Source organism: Accipiter gentilis, chromosome 8, assembly GCF_929443795.1.
Source record: "Accipiter gentilis chromosome 8, bAccGen1.1, whole genome shotgun sequence".
NCBI lineage: Eukaryota > Metazoa > Chordata > Aves > Accipitriformes > Accipitridae > Astur > Astur gentilis.
In genome coordinates, this window is record NC_064887.1 from 24274103 (window position 1) to 24298925 (window position 24823).

The 24823-nt window shown below is 37.8% G+C and overlaps 1 protein-coding gene across 6 annotated transcripts in view; it reads right to left on the minus strand.

The window, feature by feature from the left end:
* The window catches only part of DENND1B (DENN domain containing 1B), a 171383-nt gene that overhangs the window by 94060 nt on the left and 52500 nt on the right, over nucleotides 1-24823 (minus strand). For all 6 annotated transcript variants that reach the window (XM_049807720.1, XM_049807717.1, XM_049807716.1 and 3 more), the window contains exons 4-5: nucleotides 13944-13993; nucleotides 4242-4361 (exon numbers count right to left, since the gene is read on the minus strand). In XM_049807720.1, coding sequence (XP_049663677.1) covers nucleotides 4242-4361; nucleotides 13944-13993 — 170 coding nt within the window. The remainder of the gene's footprint in view (nucleotides 1-4241; nucleotides 4362-13943; nucleotides 13994-24823) is intronic.

A 24823-nucleotide genomic window follows, 5' to 3' on the forward strand; every position in this document is an offset into this window, starting at 1 on the left:
AACATACTTAGCATTTTCTTTTAATCCAAATGAGCCACAAGGAAGGAGCTCAGACTTTTATTCAAAGTCACGCGTACCCCTTGTTGCCATAAGTAGACTTCCACCCCACTGGTGCTTCTACTATAGCTCTGATAAAACTTTTACATTCATGAGTCAAAGGTTAAATAAAGGAGAGGAAATGTTTTCTGTCAAATAGTCAGGTAACCACTAACAGTCCTGAACTATCAGCAGGAATCTAACTTCCAGTAATCAAATAAAACTAAGGAAACTGCCTTTCCGTAGCTAAATGTCTAATGTCTAGGGGCTACTTTTCTGTCTGGAAAATTGACACAAAATGTGTAAAATTGAAACATTCTGCTTCTAAGGGATTTGCCTAAAGGAAGAGCGAGAAAGCTTCAAGCATGGTCTGAAGTGAAGAACTACAAAGGCTTACCACATAAACCTGTCTTCCTTATTAGAGCACTTCATTTGGAAACATAGGTGACAATTTTACAGTCATAAAATTAATGAAAACTAAGACTGAGCATTTTAATGATGTATTTTGTGTTCCTCTGTGTGACCTTATGGATACATAAGGTCAACCTCAGAGTCCATCAACAGTTTCAAGATTTTTAACAAAACAAATTTCAGTCAAATTATTTGTGCTTTGTACTAAAACCATTCCAGTAATTCAAAAACAATTTCATGTAAACCCAGAAAGTATTATTCCTACTGCAAACAGCAGTGATATTTAGAAACAATACCCAGAAGAATTAAGTCTCCTTCTATTGTTCAAAAGTGAACATTGACGTTTCTACTGTGTCACTTCAAATCTCAACTGGCAAAACTGTTTCTTGAATTAAAATATAAAAAGTAAAACTAGATTAAAAGATCCAGTATAGTATAGCAGCACAACAAGGTATATTACAATATTCCTATTGTGGTACCCCTTGTTTTTACAGGGCTGCATTAGCTCAACAGCTTGTGGAGAGGGAGGAGGCGACACAGCAGGATTCACACTGAGACCTTCACAAAGCAGCCATGCAGTTTAAAAAAAAAAAACAAAAAAAAAACCCAAAACTTGCAAAGGAATCACACAAAACTTCTGGAGAACAATCCAAGACACATTTTCTCATCTTACTATGGCTTTGCACTTATTGGCACTTTGAATTTGGCAAATGCAGTCAAGCTCTGCAGGATCATTTTAGACAATACTGTATCACAATTAAGTTCTTCAAATAAAAATGCCTGAGATAGCTACCTTGGGGGATTTTTATTTCACTGTATAAACCTACAGAGAACTTGAACAAAACATTCTGATTTGGGAGAAAATTTTGTTTACACAATTCATACACGTGTATATAAAATGAAAAAAAAACATAAAACATATCAAGAATTTTATACATACAAGTATATTTTCTGTTTCAAACTATCCAGTTTAAAGCAGGACCATATGGCTGCAAATTCAGAGATGATATCCTTTAATTACTGTTTCAGATGAAGAATGAATTATAGAGAGAAGTCCCATACACTGCAAAACTTTAACCTTAGAAGCAGCTTTAGGTTGTTGGTGTAAAACCTGAGGACAAGCAGCCTTTTGTCCAGTTTTCAGTTAAGAATCCTGTTCAGCAGTTCAAATCCTATCTCTTTAGCTGCCCTGGCATAGGTTAACACACGGCCTGGTACCATCTACAAAAGACATTCACAAGAGAAAAATTGTGTCCTGTTCCCTACCCATCAGCCTACACAAATTTCTACAGTGTTCCTTTCTCATCACTTTGACTGGATTGTTCCTGCTCTTCTTTTCAGAGATTCTTACTTCGATTTTAGCTATTTATGACCATTTCATTTAGTTAATTTTTCTGTATTTGGGTATCTCTAGTTGTCTTTGTTAAAGCTCTAGTCAGCAATCTTAATATATTCCTCTTGTTTGAGATGATACACATCTATATGCATATATATAGAACTCTAGTTAGACATGGTATTTATGTACGCCTCCATTTGTGTGTTTATATAAAAGTCTATGACTATTGTGTGCATATCTGTGACAGACAAGTAGTTTTAATTGTTCATACAAAGTCATTACACGTATATATGCACAGTGAATATAAATTTATGCTATTTTGGTGGAAGAGAGCAAGTGTGAACATGCAAACACACTCTATATAAAAAGACAGCACTCATTTGTTAAGATTTCTTTGATTTTGGTTAATTTAACATCAACAAGCATGTACAAGGGAAAGCCAGATAAAATGCCAAAAGAAATCTGCTAGTGAGTCATCTTCCACTTGGTCACTTCTAATGAATCTTGGATTCAGAGCAGAAACCAGACTGGATAGTAAAATGCATCGGATGGAAATACTGATGCATTCTTTCTTTCTGAGCTGAACACAACAAACACACAAATTGGAGAGAAACAGACTACCAAGCTAGAAGTACAATGCTGTGAAGCTATAGTGCTGTTATACACTCAGCTATGCATTGTAAATTTGAAATTGTCACAATAAAAGCAATGCTTTGATTACAGTTCAGTGAAAAATTATAGCTTGCCACTTTTCATTTTCCTAGTTACTTCTACTAAGTAACAAACTTGGTTGACTAATCTTGAGCTGACGTGTATCTGTGGGGAAATGTTAAAAGAAATACCCAAGCTTAAACCAGCTGAGAATTTGAGTCCTTTGCTTTGCAGCACTACATACAGTATTTAAATCTGTGTACTTGAGTGTGTGTAATGGATTAAACATTTGTTATTATAGCATTACAAGCCAGACAGACAATGTTAGGCGTACAAGTAAAAAATTCTGTTTCTAGCTTGATGAGGGAAGAAAAGGTTAACTCAGAAAAAAGAGCTAAAAGCATACACGTATATTCTCACTCTGGGCCTTAACAAGATATATCAACAAAAGGTATCACAGAGAAAAGGACTAAGTATTATATACTCTAAAATCCTAAGAATTAAATCTTTCTGAAGTATTATTACAGAGGTATTGTCAGGATCACAGAAAGTCAATTAATTTCCAGAATAAAATCTTATCCTTTTGCTGTTTTCATTATATGGTAGTAATTATTTTTTTTTGCAATATTTATAGCAAATACTTATTTCTAAGTTACTTGCCCCAAAACATCTAGTGTATTGGCTCTCAACATTAGTTTGGAATCTGTTTAAAAGCTCACAAAAGTCTTAATGTGCTATTTCCAATAATTTTAAGTACTATTCTACAACTTTCTGTATTGTCTGGTCTTTTTTTCCCCTCTGCATGTTCTTTTACTGATATTCTTTTACAAGTTGATGTTGGTTTGCCTCCCTAACTCATGTGGTCTATCCTAATGACACCTTCCATGACTGCCTGATTTCCATGTTGTCCAAATACCCAATAATCTGCTTTTCTCCATAAGCTTCCTAGCTTACTTTCCAAAATCCTCCAAGTTGCCCCTCTGCTGCCAGTGGGTGTGGCTGTTTGGCAGCACATGGCTCCTCTTTCACCTTGAGTTTGGGGATTCTCACTTTGAAGGCAATTATATTTCAATCTTGTTCTTCTCATGCACTGCTGAACTGATGTTCCCATTTCCTCTATGGGCATTACGTGCTGCTAGGCTCTTAAGTGAAGTTGCAAATTTGCCTTTTAATTAAAGCACTCTGCCTTTTAATTAATTTAATCAAAAGGGGGTTAAAACAGCTAAACAATTGTTTTTTTCATTACCAAACCAATTGTCTTATAGGAGAAGAAAGAAAAAGTGGAGAAACAAAGTATTTCACTGGGGTCAATTTCTCCATCATCGATATCTCTTCTGCAACAAAGAAGCATGCTCTTTATTGAAAATTATCTGGCTCTAGCATTTCTTTATTGGATATAGTCTGGCCAAAGAACATGGAAGAGATGCCCAAAAATCATATTTCTAAGGAGAGGAATACACAATAGTGCACTATATTGTTAAACTGACTGGATACCTGTCAATGATCTCGTTAGAAAGTAAAAATATCCATATAACACTCAAAGCCTCTATAGCTGCAGTGTATTGTTCTCTGCTTTTAAGCAGAGATTTCATGTGATTTAAGTAGAATTATTTAGCCTCACACAAGAATACCAACACATGGGGCTTGGGACAACTTTTCATGTGAAATCAATGGTAACACTGTTATAGAGAAATGATATCCTGGTAGAGACGTAAAACACATTAGCAGAGAATTTGCAAGAGACAATTTTTTCTTGGTTTTTTCCTTATATTCACTCCTTGTCTCAATTTTTCTTATACTGACTTACCTTAGAATACAGAGGCAGACCTTGCCTCCAGACGTCAAACGGCAAAATCCAAACCTTTGCTTACTTTCAATGTCGGTGAGCACAAAGGTAAAATGCTGTCCTACTTGGTTTTGGGACACCCTGAAAAATTAGATACAGAACATATAAAACCACTAAATCACATGAAACATGAGCATTTAAGTCATTGGTCTCAAGCATTTTCATGCTCAAGCCTTACTATTCTTCTCTCCCTTCCCACCATCCAGGCTGCCTCTTGCACCCCACTCCTTCCCTTTGGCACAGAAGAGCCCGGGTCCTTCCTTCAGCCATGCCTCCAGCTGCCGCTCTGGCCATGTGCTCCAGCTCACGTGCTCCACAGCATCTGGCCCCTAGTCTGGATGGACGGGGCATTTCATAAGGTTCTTTCCTAAGTAAAGCCTAAGCAGAGCCAGTACAAGCCCACCATAGCTTGTTGGCTTTGAGCACACCTCAACATTGGAAAATGGTAACCAAAATGAAGGTTTAAAATTCTAAAAAATAATTTATTAAATGTCATAATACAGGCCTGGATTAAGACAGACATTAGAAAACTAGCTTGTTTGGGGGTTTTTTTCCCCTTCAGAATAGCTTCATTAGTTAAACCCATAGCCTTCCCATGCACCCACACACATCTTCCTCCCTTTTTTGCACTACACATTGCCCAACGAAGAACTTGTTGCTAAGTTCATTTGCCAGTGCAAACTTGTTTGGTTCTGGGAAATGCAAAAGCCAGAAAATAATCACAACTAACGGCATGAGAGCTAAAATAATAAGTAACAGTATCTTCAAGACTGTATCAAAACATGTACCCTCTTGAGACAGAGTAAGTTTACACAGAATTTCCCTGCCTGATGTTCCAGCTCCTCTCATCCCCACACTCTGCTCAGCCAGTGTTCCCTCAGCAGTGTTCACAGTTTCTACCTCCCCTCCGGTGTCACCTCTGATGCCTTGTACTCATCTCCAGGTCCCCATCCCAACCTCCATGCCTGACCCCCCCACTTTCTGCTTGACAGTATGAACCTTTTCCCAATTTCTTTTTAAGAAGAAATGGCATCTTCACTGCCATGATGTGTCTCTTATCTCCTTTATGCTCTCAAGCCAGGAGCTTTTCTCTCTTGTGCAATTTGTCAGCTTCAGAGAGAGGATCACTGAGATCATGGGATGGACCTGCTTTTCAGTGTGACCAGACTTCAGTGATCTTCATAGAAATCGCAAAATGCATTCAACATTAGCACTTTAGAACACCAAGAAACTGTATCTGAAGTTTACTCACAGAAATACATATTGCACTTTTCCAAAATCTCCCCCAAAAAATCGGCTTTAGGTAGAGTTGGTATTTTCAGCTAGGAGAGGTAAAGTGTTGGCATTGAATGAATCATAGAACGGTTGGGGTTGGAAGTAACCTTTAAAGATTTAATTGAAACCAAATGAAAACAAAGTTATGGTGGGGAGTGCATGGAGATTTGAAAATGTAAAATGCAGCAGTATTGCCTGTAATTCTATTGTCTGCCATTCTTTTCCCATTCTTATGTGATCTTCTACAGCAGAATACCTAAGCACCTGCTAGTAAGGGCTGTGATTAGCATGTGTCATGTGTGGTTCAATCTTAGATGCCAAGCTGAAAATGAATTCCCAGAGAAGCTGAGAACCATCACAGATCTCAGTCTTCCAATCTAAGAGCACAAAATATTTTTTTAATTTATCCTCTGCAATATGGGTTGGGGGTTCTGTTGTGGGTTGGTTTTTTTTTAAATCTCCACCAAAATAGAACATAAAAATTTTGCCCTAGGAAAGAAAAAAGTAGCAGATGATCAACAGGCAAGAGAAGTTACATGGGACACATGCACATTATACTGCTTAACACGTGCATGACAAAAGCTTAAAGATTAGCTAAGTGATACCACTAACCAGACTGTACAGTCTCCCACTCATTTCAGTTTGGTCTAGTCCCTCGTGAACATACAGTGACTAGGCTGAAACAAAAGCCTGCACTGAGCATATACAATGTTACAAGATACATTTAGTCCAATAAAATCACTGGAAACCCATGATAATTAATTGACTTTTTTTAGTTAGGTAATTAAATCATTAAAACAAGCATTTTCCTCATTTGTCTTCAATAGACTGGAACAACCTAGTGTGCCCTTTAAACAGTAAACGCTCAATGGCTTTCACTCAGTCCTTCATTTTTCAGGTTCTGCATAGCTAGCATGCTGCCTGTATATTATGCCTGATACAATAGAGAGCCATCAATAACAATGTGTTATTACTCCCCTGCCAATGATGCAATTTTCTATTTCACATCTTTGCATTTTCTTCTCTTCCTGAGAGCAGATCACCACTGAAACCTGCAGTGTGGTTTCAGTATCCCTGCACACACTGTGGCCGGGGGCTTATACAGTAATTCAGCAGTAGCTGGTCAGTCGGTAGCGCTGGTAATGCACCATGCAGCAACCTTGGCTGCCTCCTGCTCCCACCCCGTCTCTGCTCTGCTGCGTCTCACCGTTAGGCTTGGAGCTTTCTGCAGCCACACCTGGCTTTTTCTTACACTGCAAAACACCTGCCATGGTTAGGCTGGGGTTTCTCAATCCAAAAAGATCACTGGTAAATCACAAAAAGCAATTGTTCATAGATGCCCATCCATGCAGGCGTTGCTTTTAATGTACTGTGTACATGTACGTCAGGTAAATAACTACTCCATTACTGCTTGAAAACAATTTCTTAGCCCAAAAAACTCACATCAGTAAGGATCTCTTGCTTTCAGTTATTTGCCTCCTCCCTTCCCAAAACCTGAAGATGACAGGGGAAAATAACTGGTATTGCAATTAAAGCATACCTAAAAATGTCACTACACAAGACCACTTTAAAAATGAGATTTAAATTCTGATATTCTCTATTAGAAATAGCCTGGCCAAGTTATGACAGTACAGCAGGAGTGTCCTGGTTTCAGGGAGGCAATTCCAACACCATCTCACCACCTCCAACTTAACGTCTTCCTTTTGCTTCTTTAAGAGAGAGAACTCCATGTTTTGGCAGTCAGTGGCCAAAAGTGGCCGGACTTAAAAACTGCTTCCAGGGCTAAAACTGAATCTCCACAAAGAACCCAAAAGTTTGCATTTGGTCCCATTTGCTTCAAAGGCACAGCTAACAGAAGCCAGTGACCATCCATCTGGACCACATTTTCTGATCAGAGTTTAAAATACTGAATTAATTCCGGGTTTCTAATTTGAGAACTCCACTTAAGATCTGGGGGCAGCAAGGATGCCTGGTTTTTTACTCCTCTTCAGCAGAATTAAAACTGACTATGTGTAAGCCTTACAGAAACAAATAAATTATGATTGGGGATTTCTGTATATTAATAGATAACCACAGTGTAGAAACCAGACACACAAAACATTCAAATAGTGCTAGCACTGCAGTTTTAACATATATATTGCATGTACCATAATCTGGACAAATTTTGGCTGTGTGACTTGGGACTCATGCCTCCCTGTTTCACTGTGGCACATTCAGGTTCTCTGGAAGTCAAGTCTCACTTTCAGAAGCAGGTAGCAGCTCCTGGTGCTGCTGCTGAACCACAGCAATGATGCCTCTCAAGTTATCCTTAACGTAAAAATCAACACAAGTAAAACACAATTATTACATACCAGAATTCCCTACATAAAACGTCATCTCGACTTTCTATCGGAGTGCAGGATCAACTGGCTGAGCTTCAAAAACTTCCTGCAAAATGCTGGTCTAGTTGGCTAGTTGAAGAGAGCATGATCTACTCACTTGCCTGGGGAGAGCAGGCACAAATCGTTCCCAACCATCGCTGACCTTCTCCTCACTCATTCCTCTGTCTTGCTTTTGACTTGCGTCCAACTCTTGCCTTGCATGCTTACTTTTAATCTTAGTTTAACAATAATAAATCACTAATAGTGAAGAATGTGTGTAAATAGTTATTATCCCTGAAGACTACAATGGGCTCTTTCAAGGTTGTTACAGTTCACTATAAGAATAAAAGTAGTTTTTAAAATTTTCTAAGCACATACCTACACAATGCAGAAAAGGCTCTTTGGTACCCATGGAGTAGGTAAAGAGTCATTTTAAAGATTTTTGTTTACACTATAGCCATTGTTCAGACCTCATTTTAAGGCAGCCTCGAGAGAGCTGATTAAGGCAGGAATTAAATCTCTTCTTAGAATGAAAACCAGCATGTCTAATCATTAAGTTTATCCCTTGCTCTCAGTAAGAATTGCTCTTCTTCCAAATTAATCTGTTTAGGTCACAGAAGATGTTTGAAATTATTTTTTCTTCAAATTTTAGGAATTTTTAAAGGGTTCTGAATTTCACAGAGATTTTTCAGAAAGTTTATTTTTTCAGTGAGTTTCAAAAAATGAAAGACTTTATGCATGGGAATACAGATTGGGATGACTTATTCTTAATAGAAAACAAAGTTACTGGTATCGTTAATTATAAGGTGTCATGTACACTTGACCAATGTAACTAAAGTACAGAGTTCTGATTAAAGCTTTGGCAGCTGCTACCAAATTCTGAAAATTTCAAATGTATTTTATCTCCCAATCTGATGCTGAAAAGCAAACCCCACCAGTCATTCACCTTAATCCTCCCCAGATCAGAGAACAGATTAGAAACCATTTCAAGCAGGAATTTGAAAACCAGATGTTAAGGTAGTGGTACAAGCTGATGGAGAGACTGAGGAGGCAGTAATCCTAGGCTGGGCTGTGTCCTTCAACTAACTGCTATCCCCACATCTAAGCTTCAGGGACTACCTTCTCCACTGCCAAGCCCACTCCATGATCCATGACTCCACAGCTCAGGCTCCCTGTGTGGAAGGCTCCTCTGCTCCAACTGAGCTATCTGACTTGAGCTCTGCTTCCCAGAATCCCCAACCCCTTACACATCAGAAAGAAAAGGAACAGGAAGAAAACTGCAGAAGACATGAAAATGTACCACCAAGTAAGAAAATTCCCACAAATAAAAAGCATAGTTAGCTTATAATTGGGGTTATGTTTTCGAAACAACAGAAGCATTAAAAGAAACCACAAATAGTTAGCGAAGAGTCTCACTGGGAGTATTTGAGCTGCAACAGACGCCTGCTCTGTCCAGGGGCCCTGGCCATCGTACCTGGCCAAGGGTCTATCGGAGCACACAGTGACTCCCTCGGTGTGCCCAGGGTTCCTCGCAGTCGGGTCCACTTCTGCACACACATGGAAGCCTAGTAACCCACTTTCGAAACAAACAGTTACACTCTTGCAGGGTGCACATTGCATGCTGCAACCTGTCCTTACAAAGACTTCCCTCTTACACTTATGTTTGATATTATGCACACACATACCATAATACAATCAGATAAAGGATGGAAATAAGTCAGTTGCATAAAACTGCGGCTGCATTTTTTAGTTCAAACCTATCTTGCAAACTGACTGGAATGACTGAAGTGTACAGGAAATGCTATAGTTTATCTTCACCTGTACAGCTTGAAATACATTCTCAATTACTTGCTTGTCATTCTCAACTATTTACTTTGAAGGCAAAAATTTTTGTGCAAGGTATCTTATAATTGCCTTTCACAAGATCTCTACAGCCATTGTTTTGCACTTGTCTTGATCATAGCTGTGTTTCTGCACAGACTTTTATCAGAAATACCAACAGAAAGAGCATTAGCCAGGAACAGGAGAGTGAAAGTGATGTCATTCCTACCATCATTACTTATTGACCCTAGCAGATTATGAGTTAAATAATATGCACAGTAATCCCATACTTCAGCAGTATTCTACTGCTAATGAGAAATCTTCTACAGCATCAGCACCACTTCTTACACTCCAAAACATAACACTTCCCTGCAATCGGGTGAGCACCGCAGGGGAAATTAATGAGGTGAATTGTCTCCATGCTGATCCTACAGGCAGTTTCCAAACTCTCCTAGCTAAAAAGCCATGTGTGCTACACATTCAGCCAAAGAAATGCATCCTGAAAGGGAAAAGACAGACAAATGGAAAGAGCGAGGGGAAGTATTTATGGCGGAGACAAATGAGAAAGATTCAAAGCACAGATAAAATTGAGGGGTCAAGCAGTAACATAGTGCAACTTAGGACTGAATTTGAAATAGGTCCAATAGGAACAAGAGGAAAAGTTGCATGCTCACTAGTCATCATCCAGCTGAATAACTGATGGATATAAAAGATTGAGGTGTGGGCTCTCTGCGAAGTTACACCTGAGTTTTGAGTTGAAAGTGAAAATACAGAAGACTGCTGGAGAAAGAAAAGTGCAGAAAACCATGCAGAATTTGCATAAAGGATTCAAGGAACAATAGAGAGGACAAAGTGCTTTTTCTGATGTATTAAAATTAGTTTAGCAAACACTAAAAGGAAATTAAAATCTCTACGTTCTCAAATGTTAAATCCTCCTATTCCGTATGAAAAGAAACAGAGAAAGGAATTCTGTAGCAGAGAAAAGGAAACTTACTCATAAATATCTACAGGCTGTTAGAATGTTATACAACTGTGCCATTTATTAAGCCTAAAATAATTTATTCACAAAAAAAGACACAGGTTCTTGGAGCAAATGCTCAAGAACTTCTATGACGCAATTCATTTCCTAACCCCTTCAAAATAAAATGTAAGCCATAACTGGCAGTAATGAAATTATGTGCTTGCTTTCAATAAAAAAATATATATAAAACTCAAAGTTTAAGTCATGGTCAAACATTACACCATTGTGCCTTTTCTGACTTGATTTTCAGTTTAAATTTAATGGGAGTTACCTCAAGATTTTTAATCACCATTCACAGTATGTACTTTTGATAATTAGAACAAGTAGTGTACAGTTATTTATAGCATCTGCATAAAAGATAAAGTAAGTATGTCTAGTGAGATGATGTAAGCAGCATCAAATAGTAAGAACTAAATCTGGATCTCTGTCTACAATCACTGTAGCACAGTGAATAAAACAAAATCAAATACAGGTTCTCATTTCATTCACTTTTCAATTCATTCACTAATTAATACAGGTGAGTTGGAAGAAAATAGGTGACGATGGTCTTACCACGGTGCGTTAATGGTGCTTTAACTTCCCTATTTCCATAATTTGAAGAATACAAATTTCCTACTTTAATGAGTTTTATTTAGCCAGTTAATAGAAAAGACATGCCATTCCCTCCAACTCTGCTGTATAGTAGGAACCCAGAAGCAATCTATGGAACAGAGTCCCATTTTTTGTTCTAGGTATCTTGATCATCAGCTTCAGTGGAAGTTACACTTTTGCACTGGTAATTTCTAGCTTTTACCAGGATCAGATATTGCTTGAAGTGGTTTATATATGTATAAAACGCGTAACACAGGTTGAGAAACTATGGTCTCTAAAGTACAATATGCTCAGTCAATGAAACAGATACTTCATGTTTCACTTCAGTCAAAGCTTTCTGTACAGAAATTGTCATTGAAATTGCCTGCAAAACACCTGGGGATATTACACGTATGGTCTATCGAGATCCTATATATAAGAAAAAAAAAATATGTATATATTTTTACACACACAGAGAGAGATATATATATTCATCAGACAAGTGAAAAGCACATTTATGGCTAGACAAAAACTAAAATGTTTGTCACATCTTAAATGTCCATTGGAAAAAAGCCATATAGAAAGGAGCTACAGCAGTGGTTTTCTCAATCCTTTTTTTTATCAGTCCAAATTTCAAACCAAAAAATAAATCTGAGAAAGCAGAAGACAATTGGTTTTCTTTGAAAAGAGGTAATGTATGTCTTTACTATAGAAAATGCTTGAGCTAAGTAGTAAAAGGTACACTACACAGCCAGTAAGTTGTTCACACAAATAGCTTGCCAGTAAATAGTCGCCTGGTTTCTTGATTGAGCTTCCAGTATTTCTGTCTTTTTCCCCACTATAGCTCTGCCCCTCCTCCTTGTCCATGCTCTTTTAAACTCTCATGATCCCGTACTGCCATTGGTTCTCCCACAAATCCCCTAAATCTCAGCTCCCAGCTAAGCAAGAAGCTGTGAGTGCTGTGGCTGATTTTAAAGATACCACAGTACTGCCTGAGCAGTCAGCAGGCCCGACCGAACACGTCAGTTTTGTTCCCCTCTTCAGTATATCTCAATTCCCAAGAACCTCTCCTCCTTCTGTCCAACTGCCAATTTGTATGAAATTTTTAGAAATTTTGCCCCTTTGAGAGCACGGCTTTACAGTCAAGTATGAGGCGAAGAGTCAAAAAGCAAATCTGGGGAGTGGGGACAGGAAGGTATTAACAGACAAACAACAAAGATCCCATAACTTTTTCTTTTCTTTTTTTTCCTTCAGATACTCAACTAAAATACATACTTAGCTATGCTATAAATTCATGTATTCTCACAGTTTATTGATTAAGCTTATCCACCTCATACAAGCCACTAAGTGTCTTCTGAATGGTTCAACAGAAATAGTTAATGCAAGATGACTGACTTGAAAATAATTATTTGCTGCCACTGATTATCTTCTTGCCACTGGATGGCAGCAACAGAACCTCACCTTTTTCTGTGGTCCTCAAATTTTATTTCCATTATTCATCTTCATTACCAATTTTAAACAGAATTCTGTACATATCTTAAGCACATTAAAGACTTTAATGCTTTAAAGCCAACACTGACAACAATATTAGTTAAGTCATTAAAACAGCTTAAAGGACAGTGAGCTTAACCAGTTCAAAACCAAAACAACTTAATTGAATTCAACTACAAAAGACTAAACGAACCTAGTTTACTTCAGAGAAGTTGTGTTTATGAAGATTTTTTTTTGCCAGTGTGTTTTTCTGCAAAGCCTCTCTTCTTTCCTCTAGGCACACACCACCTTTTACTCCACTGATAGCTTCTTGCATCTGATAGAATTCCTCATCCTTGAGTCTCCATCTACAACTGATGCCAATGTTGTTCTGAAACCAGCTCAGCCTGCACACTACCTGGGTGTATCTTTCACTAATTATGCAAATCAAGCTTCTAATTCAATCTTTGCTGACTCAGACAATATGAGTTTTCCAAACTGAGTACAATTTATTAAATAAATTACCATTAATCATTTTTACAAGCCTAAATAAATATTTTAATTAATAAAATTGTTTTATATAAACAATTTAAATGACTGGCAGCATTACATGGAAGCCACACTATAACTGATACCAGAAAGGTAAGGGCTAACTAATTATAAATAATGGTCTTGATTCTTCTCGTGAGAAAAATCAATTGCATATTCAGTTACTTCCATGCAATTAAAGTCTTAATTTCTTTGAACTCAAACAACATGTCTTCAGTACTGCTTGGTGAGTTTTTATATCCTGGTGCACCGTAACATTTTTTTTTATGATGCTTGCTGTTTGAAGGAAACTATGTAATTTCCTTATATTAACACAGATGGTGTTTACAATTATAATGGACAAAACTGGGAGTTGGAATGTAGGTCTACCTTGAAAGAGATATCCCTAAAACTCTGTAAAGGTTGCATTTTGCTGTGATAATTTCCTACTAGTGATTTTACACTTATTTGAACAACAAAAGACATGTTCTTCTCACCTGCAGGTGCAAGTTTAGGGAGTACAATATGTTTTCCTTTTCTTTAAATCTTTCCTTGCAATTGTGCTAAATATCATTTTCTATGAAATATTTTTAAATAAACGATAACTGTACCACATACCTTTCAACGTCAAAAGGAAAGCAGAACTTTGGAACACTGTTCAGCACTTCCTGTAAATACAAGTAAAAGAAATAGTTAGGGTTTTTGAAAAGGCTTTTGGAAGGCTTTTAGGACAGTTGCTAGTGACTGCCATTTAAAAAAATATCCAAAAATACTAATAACAAATAATAAATTCAAGGAATATATGATTGAAAAAAATACAGCACACGTTCCTGGACTGAAATAATTGATTATTAAAAAGGAATTAAGTTTGTGCTTTGGCAGATTGCAAAGACAATGACATAGAAGCCCCAGGAGGGAAAGGCCTGGCCTGAAGGGTATTAACACCCTTCACATCCCCGCTGGGATTCCCTTCAACAAGGCCATATGGATTTTACAAGAAGCACCACACCATATGGGTAAGCCACGTCTGCTGCTACTTGTACCACAGACTAGCCACAGGGACTTCTGACAGATCCCGGCTCAAAAATACAAACGTTGTTTCAATTAAAATGCAGGCAGAGAAAAGGGAATGAAGTTGGCAGCAGAATGAATTACAGAGAGGTATAACAACTCTATACATGTTCCATAGTCAAACGCTGAAAATGATGGAAATCATCTGCTGGTCCAAAGGAGAAATATATATGATTAACCCTTTGGGTTTCACAAGCAAGCCTTACTATTAATAAAGGGAAGGGGGGGAAAATCCACCAGTTCTACATTCGTACCATAATATGAAAGGATAACGTCACTCTTTCTTGCAGAATTTTATTTAAGAAGCTGTTTAGTGGCAAATAAAATGTGTTAATTAAAATATAAAAATGCTCTCAAAATAGTCAACATTTTTCTTTAAAAAAAAATAATAATAATAATTACTAGATCAGTTCGCAATAAATATTAAGCAATGATTTTAAAAGATGCCAGAAAAACAGGTTTTATTTCCTTGCTCCCAACTGGGAAAGGAAACCTTCTGTGAAATGATTCAGCTAAGAAGAAACAGTCAACATCAACATAGCTGGTCAAAGCTGTAGAATTCCCTTTTTGTAGCAGACCAACAGACATACACTGCTGTATACACGAGATAGCCCGCAAGGTATGCATTTTCAGAAAAATGCACATTGATTGCAAATTTCCAGAGCTGCACATGTGGGTTTAAGAACTTGATCTAAGACATTAGCACTCTCCAGCCTGAACTCGGTGTTTACTGCATGTTGAACAGTCAACTCCCATTAAGGGAAATTATGTATTTAAATTCCTACACACCACAATGACTATTTACTTCAAACATTTGCCTGGCTCAGTGGATAGTGTAAAACATGAAGAACCCATGCAAGTTAATCAGCAAGGGACGAATAGTTCAGGAAAAAGACGCCCCCGAGTACAACATGCATATGTTAGTTGCAACATTCTAAAGGTATATGATGTGCCCCAGTAAATCATCACACAGTACAAAATGGAAAAGTCAACTTTTCTAGAATGTCTAAGTCATACAAGAGAGTTCAAGAAATCTTTGGAACTTTTACTTTGTCAGCACAGATAAAGAAGGGTATGAAAGCCACATGTTGTGTTTTGGGAAAGATTATTAACTTAATTATGAACAGTGGCAGTACATATAATATTCTCCAAAAGAAACTGTTCAAGCATCATCCTAAGTGCTGTGAGTGGCCACTGCAGAAGGGTGAGGAGCAGAATACAAACAGAGCTGGTAAACATTTGAATTTCTGCAGGCAGGAAACAAGCATACACAGTGCTGGTAGTAGCAATAATCAACTCTAACAAAAGAAAGCAAGCAGAACTTTTAACTCAGAAATTTCCAAAACATTTCCAAGTAGTCTCTCACTTCAGGCCCATAAAGGTTGTTTTTCCTGTTCCAGAGAAATAGTATTTTATACTCTACTTAAATTCTCTTTCCTAATCTGCACCTATTCTCACACTATAGGAAGTCACTTTCTCCTCGCTGCTGAGGATTTTAATTGCTGCCCAGTGAGCTTAGCGCTGTCTCAGAATTGGGTATGGAAATGTATTCATTTATGTTCCCCATTGTACTCTCTCCGAATAAATTATCACGCAAGAAAAAGAAAACAAACCCAAAAAAACCAAAGGTATTAGCTCAATATTTTGACTAAATAACCTGAACATTATGGGTATGTTTTGCAGCGTTTTCCAGGAGGACAGCGTTTCCCCCAGCTCTGCTCCATCCCTCCCCCAGCCGGCACACGTGCACGCAACTTCTGCACAGCAGCCGCAGCTCGCTTCCCAACTGGCAGGAGAATCCCTCAGGGGACAAGTCTTTAAACCTCCGCACTCTTTAAAATTCAACTAGCCAGCAGGTCTATAGACTGGTGTATAAACAGTATAGAAAAAAAAAAAAAAAAAAAAAAAAAACCACACACCAAAAAACGCCCCTCTCAGCTTCTGTCAGTGACAAAGCAGCTCAGTAGTTGACTGCTTCTCCTCTGACAGCGTAAGCCGGGTTTACACAGATCAATAGATGGAAGTCCCACCACCTAGCTTCCAGGGCTCAGGTCTCTCCCTTAATTACAGGTGCTATTCAGATTTTTAAAATGGAAGAAAACAGGATGCCCCCAAGATGCTCCTAGACACATTTAAAATGCAAATTATATTATATACACATTCACATACACAGTCGCTACCTTTATACAATTACATGTGATACTTTCAGTAACCTCTCTATTGAATAAAATTTGAGCTCTGTCTCCTAATGAGTCATCACTTTCAAGGATCCGTAACTCAGCCAAGACTTCCTCTTGACTCAACATACACACTCTCAGGAAAAGAATAATGTATTTATTGTCTTCTACTTTCATAGGTTCCTAAAGGTATGTGTTTATTTCTGAGGACAAAAGGTTGTACAAGTCTTCGGGAAGTAGAACATCCTTGATTCATGTGTCCCATGATTAGTTCCTCCTCTGGTTCTCACAGTTATTAGTGAAATGGTCACTGTGTCATAAAGGAAAAAAAATGTATACTAGGGGACAACGATAGCGATCTTGTAAAAAAAAAACCAAAAAACAACAACAAATAAAAGATTATCTATTTGCTTTCAAATACTGAATAAACATCTATAGTTGCATATGCAATTGAGTTTAATTGCTAAGTTAAAGGATAACTATCTCATTCCTTATGTAAGTAAGCTCCAAGAGAAAGAAGGAAATCCTAAAATTAGTATCACATGAACCATGGCATGCTGCTTCCCTCACAAAAAGCTTAAACGAAAATGGAAATGGTATTTAAGAAAGTATTTCCTTTGTGCCTATAGCACAGGAGCAGATATTTGCACTCTCACAGGCTCATGGTCCAGCGGTTTTATTAATTCACTTTCATCAAGTGCACTATACAACTCCAGCCTGGCCTGGTCATGCTCACTGGCTCTACATTGAGATGATATTACAGAAGCCTAAAAAGTAAGAAATATTTAGCATTCCTTGCTTATTTTGAGATCCATACAGCTAATTCTGTGTATCATCATTTTATAAACCAATGTAAAAGGTGGTAGAAGATGCTTCTGAACCCATACGTGCCAGCTTTCTGGAGAACAGCTCCTCATAACTCACAATCTTGCCCTGGTTGGTTAATCATTTTGGTTAGATTCAAGATATACACTATATTCCTTACTAACTAGGAAAGATAGGAATTTTTTTTTTTTTTTTTTTTTAATATCACAGTCAATTCATACAAGTGTATGAAAACCCTGTGGCTGTTCAGTATACATTGTAGAGCACAGTGATTCAGGAGGATACTTGTTTCTTTTTCCACCTGAATGAGACACAATGGGATCTCACCACAGCTGGAAGAAGGTACAGGAGCTGCTTCTACAGGAAAGCTGCACCAGATTTGATACAAATTACAGAATGAGCTTATTAATGTACCTCTACACAAGCATGAGTGGTTTTTTTCACTTTACCTTATGCATTTCAACTGGTTACCTTTTTCTGTGTAGATGAGGCCTAATGACTTGATGAAACAACAGAAAATAAGTTCATCACTTGGTATTATACTACTGAAATATTTAAGCATTGAAGCTTAACCTGATTAATTTCTGGGGTTAGAAGGATGTGAGAACTATTCATCTCAGCATCTTTTTTCTTATTCCAACATATTTTGCAGTTTAAGTTTAAGTGGGCATGGAAAAGAACCTGATTATTTCCAAGGGCATCCCTGGGAAAGTATTGAAAATCTTCCCTGACAGGAATATTTTAAGGTATCCAAAATGCTGAACCACTTCAACAGCAGTTCAGACACTTTTTTTAAGAGTCCTGTTACCCTCCAACTCTTCCTGCGTTTATCTGCAGCATAAGACTGTTCCTCAAGCAAGCAGGTTGGTTCTCCCCAGGTCCATTCTACATATGGAATGAGCATCTCTGGAGAGGAAAGGGTACAGCCTTACACTGACACACAGTCACACCATGTCCATTCCAGAGACACGTCAGGATACCCAGGAAAAAAATGGCCTAAATAAAATCTATAGTAACCAAGATAATTTGAATTATTTAATTACAAAATCCAGACCAAGTTACCAAAATCATCAATATAAACTAGCGCTCAAATAACTATCTATCCTCATCTCTTTATTCTGTTTTGAGGCAGAAATCAGCCAAAGAAATATCAATTATAAGAGCACAAACCCACTTAAGTTACAAAACACTTTTGCACTTTTCCTCCCCATTACCCGTACCTTCTTCAACTGTTTTCTTTCTCAGTAACAATATTTTTCTAGCTTTTATCTTTCTCTTATTTCTCTACCTTTTCTTTTGGCACAGTCCTTTCCCCCTCCCCTTTTCACTGAAAGGAGAAATTCTCTTTTTTGTCAGTCTTTTATCTTTGTCATATCTACTTTATTAAAGTCTCCTTTTTTTTCCCCTTGTTGACAAAAGCTACTTGCTACTGTATTTTAGTATTTCATCTAATTGCCCTTCGAAACTCTTATTTTCTTCCTGCTATAACTTTTTCTCCCTACTAACCTCTCTTTAAATGTCTTCTCTTGAAACACCTGACTGCAGGTGTCTCTTTTGATTCTTCTTACCAGTTTTCCCTACTCAAATCTCTATCTCCAACTCCAGTGTCCTCTCATCTTCACTCGTAACCCAACTTGCTCTCTGATCTTTTCTCAAAGGGGACTCTATTTCACCATTCCTTACCATAGTTTTCAGTCACCTGTGCCAGTACAAACATACAAACAAGAGATCTACTTGATCTACCTGAGATTTAAGACTGTCATGACAGGTGTTTCTGACTCAAACCAGTGACTTCAGTGGGAATATTTAAATGCTTCAAGTTGCACAGATTTAGGTTCATTCTTAAATCAAAGCCAGGCTGCTTAGCATCTTGCAGTGTTGAGCCCTTCATCATTATGGTTCAACGAAAGTGAAATTCTAATGCTGCCACATAAAAGAGCCGATGAAAAGATAAGCTCTGTCCTCGCCACTGACTTTTCCTTTACCTTCCTCTAAAGCCATGCACACCCACAGCAGGGACCCGTGCAAAGCCAGCAGCAGTAGTTATATTTCAAAGACTTAGCTCTTACCTCTGCTAAAAATCTCATCAGAAAATTGTAGCTACAATAAAGAAAGGCCCAAACGGTTTGAATAATAAAAAATTTTAATCTTGGATTACATTCACAGAAATCCAAAGGTCTAAAGTATGGAAGACATTATCAGGCCTCCATAACTATTTTTATCCTCTATATGACTCTTGCTAAAGCACATCATTCAGTGATTATCTAGTAGTTCTGTATGGTAAAAACAAAAAAAAATTATCAGCTGCTTTCTGAACACTTAAAGCGAGAAAAAAATACAGAAATTAAATGCAAATAGTTTAGGGTGGAGATGTAAAGCTCTTTTAATAAATAAATAAATAAAGTGCCTGAAGGTTACAGAATTTCACTGTTGCAAGAATGAATCACTAAATTACACATCTGCTTTTTACTTTTTTTTTAACCTTTTTTAAAAAGTCAGAAATCTCCAGTTTAAAATATTTGAACTATCACTTCCACATTTGTTAAATAAAGTATACATATAATGTAGAATTTTCAGGAGTTCAAGGCTACTTGTGAAGAAGAGACTGGAAAGCAACACCTTTTTCCAACCTTTATGAATCATTTGAAACAAAAAAGTTTTCCAGACTTAGCAATGAGTCCCACTTTGTACACTGAGAAGAAACACAATCAGTAGTTAACTTTCTGTGGGTTTGCCTTCAGATATTTCAAATTTTCCTCTAGGTCTAAAGGCAAATTATGAAGAGTTCTCTGAAATTGTTTCAGAGAAATTAATATTTACTAGCAATCACTAATTGGTTTGCTAGTCATAATTATGGGGTAGTCCCACAAAAGTCAAGTGCGCATAGCACTGTTTCATTTGCAGTGTAACACCACAGGATGAATGCAATCATGATGTAAAATGGTGGGGGTAACACAACTGCATGACATAGCAATTTCAGTGCAGAGGCGGGGGTGGGGGAGGGTGGGAGCGAAACACAGACTCATAGATGTGCTCTCTAAGTTCTACCTGTTGCAATACTTCTATTTCCAGAAGATGAAAAAGAAAATTTGCGCCATCACAGCTCCCTCAAAATAGACCTGCTCTTTTCATCTCACAGTTTTCAGAGCAAGATGTGGATAGTGCTGTGTTATCTGACACATAATTATATCCCGCTACAGCTGACACATAAGAGTTCATACATCCCTCACAAACCCAAAAAGGGGAAGGTGATTCTGGACCACGTAGCAGAAGTTGTCACTAATGGATTCAAGAAAGGTTAAAACTCCACTAAGCTGAGCTTTGTGTACATTCCTACAATCGTAGATTGTTTTCACCCACAGAACACAAATTCTACTCCACTGCTGAGAACAATTTTTGATCCTCATTTAGTTGGCTCACACATAAACTACAACCGGAGAGGCCCTACAGCCTATGACTGACATTCAGAAGAATCAAGTTGCTCCTAACACTTAAACACCAAGCTTTTTAGGAAAAGACTTGCTCTCTAAAAAGTGTCATGTTTTCATCTTTCTAAAGCTTATTCAGAGAAATATTTGTTGTCTAAAATGAATGGGGAGCTGAATACCTGCAAATGAGGAAGAGATCGCTTAAAGAATTCCAATCTGTTAATTTCTCTTGTTCCTGCTCCCTATCTCTTCTCTTCTTGGCCACCTCTCAGTTATGTGCCTCAGGGGAGGGCGGAAGGATGAAAAGGTTGGTTCACCTACCTGCTCCTGCTAGAAAGACAGCTGAAGGGTTTTGGTAGCTTAGTCTAGCTGTGCTGTGCTCTACAGAGCAATAAGGGCACAGTTAAATCATGAAGAGAGAGGAGGTAGCAGGACAGAAGGACTCTAGACAACAAGGTAACACAAAGACCTTGAGATCTTGGAGAAGCAAAATCATGTAAACAAGTAGCTATGGGAGGTGGCAGTGAAGACCTGAAGGTCAGCTGTATCTGCTACTGAGCTTATAGACGACTGTTGCAACATCACTTAGAACTAACAGTATGTTAAATACAGACAAAAATAAATGAAAGAAAATTAATGATTGGAACAGTGACACGACTGGGGTGTGGTACACTTCAGCTAGAGACACACTACAGGATGCTCTTGCCCTATACAGCAGAATAAGGCTGGTGTCCCAGGCAGTACACATAAGACTTTCCTGCTTTTACAGCACCTTTCAAAGGCACTTTAAAAGGAGAAAAGAACAAATCTATTAGTTAACCCTGAGTACTTTAAAAGGCATTGTTAATCTCAGTATCCTGTAAGACTGAAGAATCAGGCTTCCTAAACAACCACAGAGTAAGTTTAAAAATTCAGAGATTTTTACTAAGTTATAAAATGTTGGAGTCTCTATTTGTCTAACTGTTCCTGAATCTCACCATGTACCCAGTTAAAAATAAAGCATATTTCAGCCATGGTTGTGTCCAGCATAGCATACAGGGACCCAAAGTTCACTTTAAAATAACAAGCTCAGTTACAAATAGCAGAATAGTTAAAACAATATGACGTTCAGAACAGGTTAATTTACCTGCTTAAAAAAATGTCATGGTTTAACCCCAGCCAGCAACTAAGCACCAGGCAGCTGCTCACTCACTCCTCCCCATCCAGTGGGATGAGGGAGAAAATCGGGAAAAAGAAGTAAAACCCATGGGTTGAGATAAGAACGGTTTAATAGAACAGAAAAGAAGAAACTACTAATGATAATGATAACACTAATAAAAGTGACAACAGTAGTAATAAAAGGATTGGAATGTACAAATGATGTGCAGGGCAATTGATCACCACCTGCCAACCAACACCCAGCCAGTCCCCGAGCAGCGATTCCCTGCCCCCACTTCCCAGTTCCTATACTAGATGTGATGTCCCATGGTATGGAATACACCGTTGGCCAGCTTGGGTCAGGTGCCCTGGCTCTGTCCTGTGCCAATTTCTTGTGCCCTTCCAGCTTTCTCGCTGGCTGGGCATGAAAAGCTGAAAAATCCTTGACTATAGTCTAAACACTACTTAGCAACAACTGAAAACATCAGTGTGTTATCAACATTCTTCACATACTGAACTCAAAACATAGCACTGTACCAGCTACTAGGAAGACAGTTAACTCTATCCCAGCTGAAACCAGGACAAAAAAACCTCAACTTTCATGGAACTCATAATAAAACCACAAAAATTGGCAATGCTCTTCTTTCCGAGGAAAGTTCCCATTAGAACAAGTGTAGATTTAAATGTTACCATCTACCCCTATTACTGGCAAGGCAAACAAAAACAAGATAAATAATACTTCGCCATACAGCTCTAGCATGCATATAATATTTGTATCCCATGCACCAATAAATAGTTCCCCCTTACCTCCCTGACTCATGTCAGGGAGACCATTATTGCCTAGGCAATATCAGAGAGCTGGGAAAAACAGGAAATGTGCTCTTCCATCTCCACTCTTGAGATTACTATGTGGGCAATAATTAACTTTTAAGATAGTAGATTATTTATTGTCTTTAAGAAAGTTCATTACATTTTGTACAAAAAAAGACACTAGAGTATGACACACAATTTCCTATCATTATGCAGTAGGGAAAAAGTGACTTTTTATTAATATACCCTTCCAGTGACAGCATCTCTAATACTACCTGGAAATTCAACAGCTAAGATGCATCTTTGGCAGCAATACTGAACCTCCTGCATATCCTGTTCAGATGCTGATTCTCCAGTAGTGAAAAAAATAACCACCATAAAATAAAGCACAAATTAAAATTTATTCTTATTTGTCTTACCTGTTAGTTTTTTCATTCTACCTTGAATACTCTTGATAGCTCAGGACAGAAATGAGCCTATTTGCAACATACCCAACTCTACGTATTCAATGTATTGCTTTAAAGTGAAGTTTGTAGTCTCAAAAACATCTGCAAAACAGTATCAAGGAAAATCACGAGTAAAGCGTAGTTGACACTCAGGTCAAAAGGCTCCTATGTGCAAGATTTTCTTCTTGATCATCAAGGAAATAGATTTTTCAAAGGAAAATTAACTATGAAAGTACACTACAAATAATAAATAGCTGGATTTCCATAAAAATAAGACACTGAAAAAGTCATAAAGTTTCAAGCATGACAAACTCTACTCTTGATGACACTTGATACATTTCAGATTCACTTTAACTCCAAGCATATTTTGTTCCAAATATATTCCAAATAGTTTTTTCCTCCAGAAATTCTAGCATTTCACCACAGACTTCAGACTACGCATAGAATTAATTATAAAAGAAACAAACAAACAAACAAAAAAAAACCAACTGCAATTTTGATGGAAGTGGCCAAGGCAGAAGACCCACAACATGCAGCAACCAGGAAACCAGAATGAAAGGTCAGAGGCAAGAAAAGGAGAAGATTGGTTTTGAGGCAGAAAAAACAGCTAAATGGATTTACTTTATAAATTAGATAATGGTTTCCATCTGCATGTCACCATGTTTTCTTTTCAATACAGGTGATCAGAGGTTGCCCAACTTTTGGATGTAGAACCAGCAAACATTTTTTACAACTACTGAAGTTCTTTCAAGTCTCCTCTTAGCATCATAAGTAAAAACTCTGGATTTTTCATAGAACATGTTTTAGCATGCTGACAGGTAAAAAAACAAACAAAAAACTCCACCTTGTTTGAAACACCACTTTACACCTTTTGACTCACTGAGTTTTCTAACCATTATGCTTTCACCCAGGTGTATTTCAGAAGCAGAAGGAAGCAAGCAAACATGTCCACAACAGTCAAATTGCAAACAGCAGCCTGAGTGCAACACACAAAATTGCTCCTTTTGGTGAACTAAATCCTAAGTATAAATAAGTAGTGCATTAGTTACCTAAAAGACAAGTCTTGAAACAGAGAGTGTCTGTAAATAGCAGGAAGTCATTGCTTGCCTAGAAAGCTTCTGCTAAACAATTGGCCTGCCCAGTAAAGACCCAGTACTGATATACACAGAAAGGTCAGCACCAGATCTGCAGATTGCTTATATGCAAGAATTGGCCTGCTCAGGCTGGGGAGTGAAACTGTCTTATAATGCTAGGTGATGCCCTTCCAGAATCAGAACTTTCCACTGATTTTTTCATTAAATGACCATATAGCATATGCCATGACAAAATCCTGATTTTGCTGGCAACTCAGAAACTTAAAAGTAGTTAATAAATGAAGAATCACATAAGTTAATGAACAACTTGAGTGCCATGCTGAGAGAAAATATCTGTAGTAGAGAGTGACTTATGCAGATAAATAAGGTGAGACAGCCCAAAAGCCAAACCCTCAACTGGGGTCATCTACCTCTAAATGCGCAGTCCTATGTGGGAGTGTGCCGGCTCGCACAGCTGTGTCAGTAGCAGGGGAAGTTGGGGAACCACATTATGCTGTAAAGGGCAGTGAA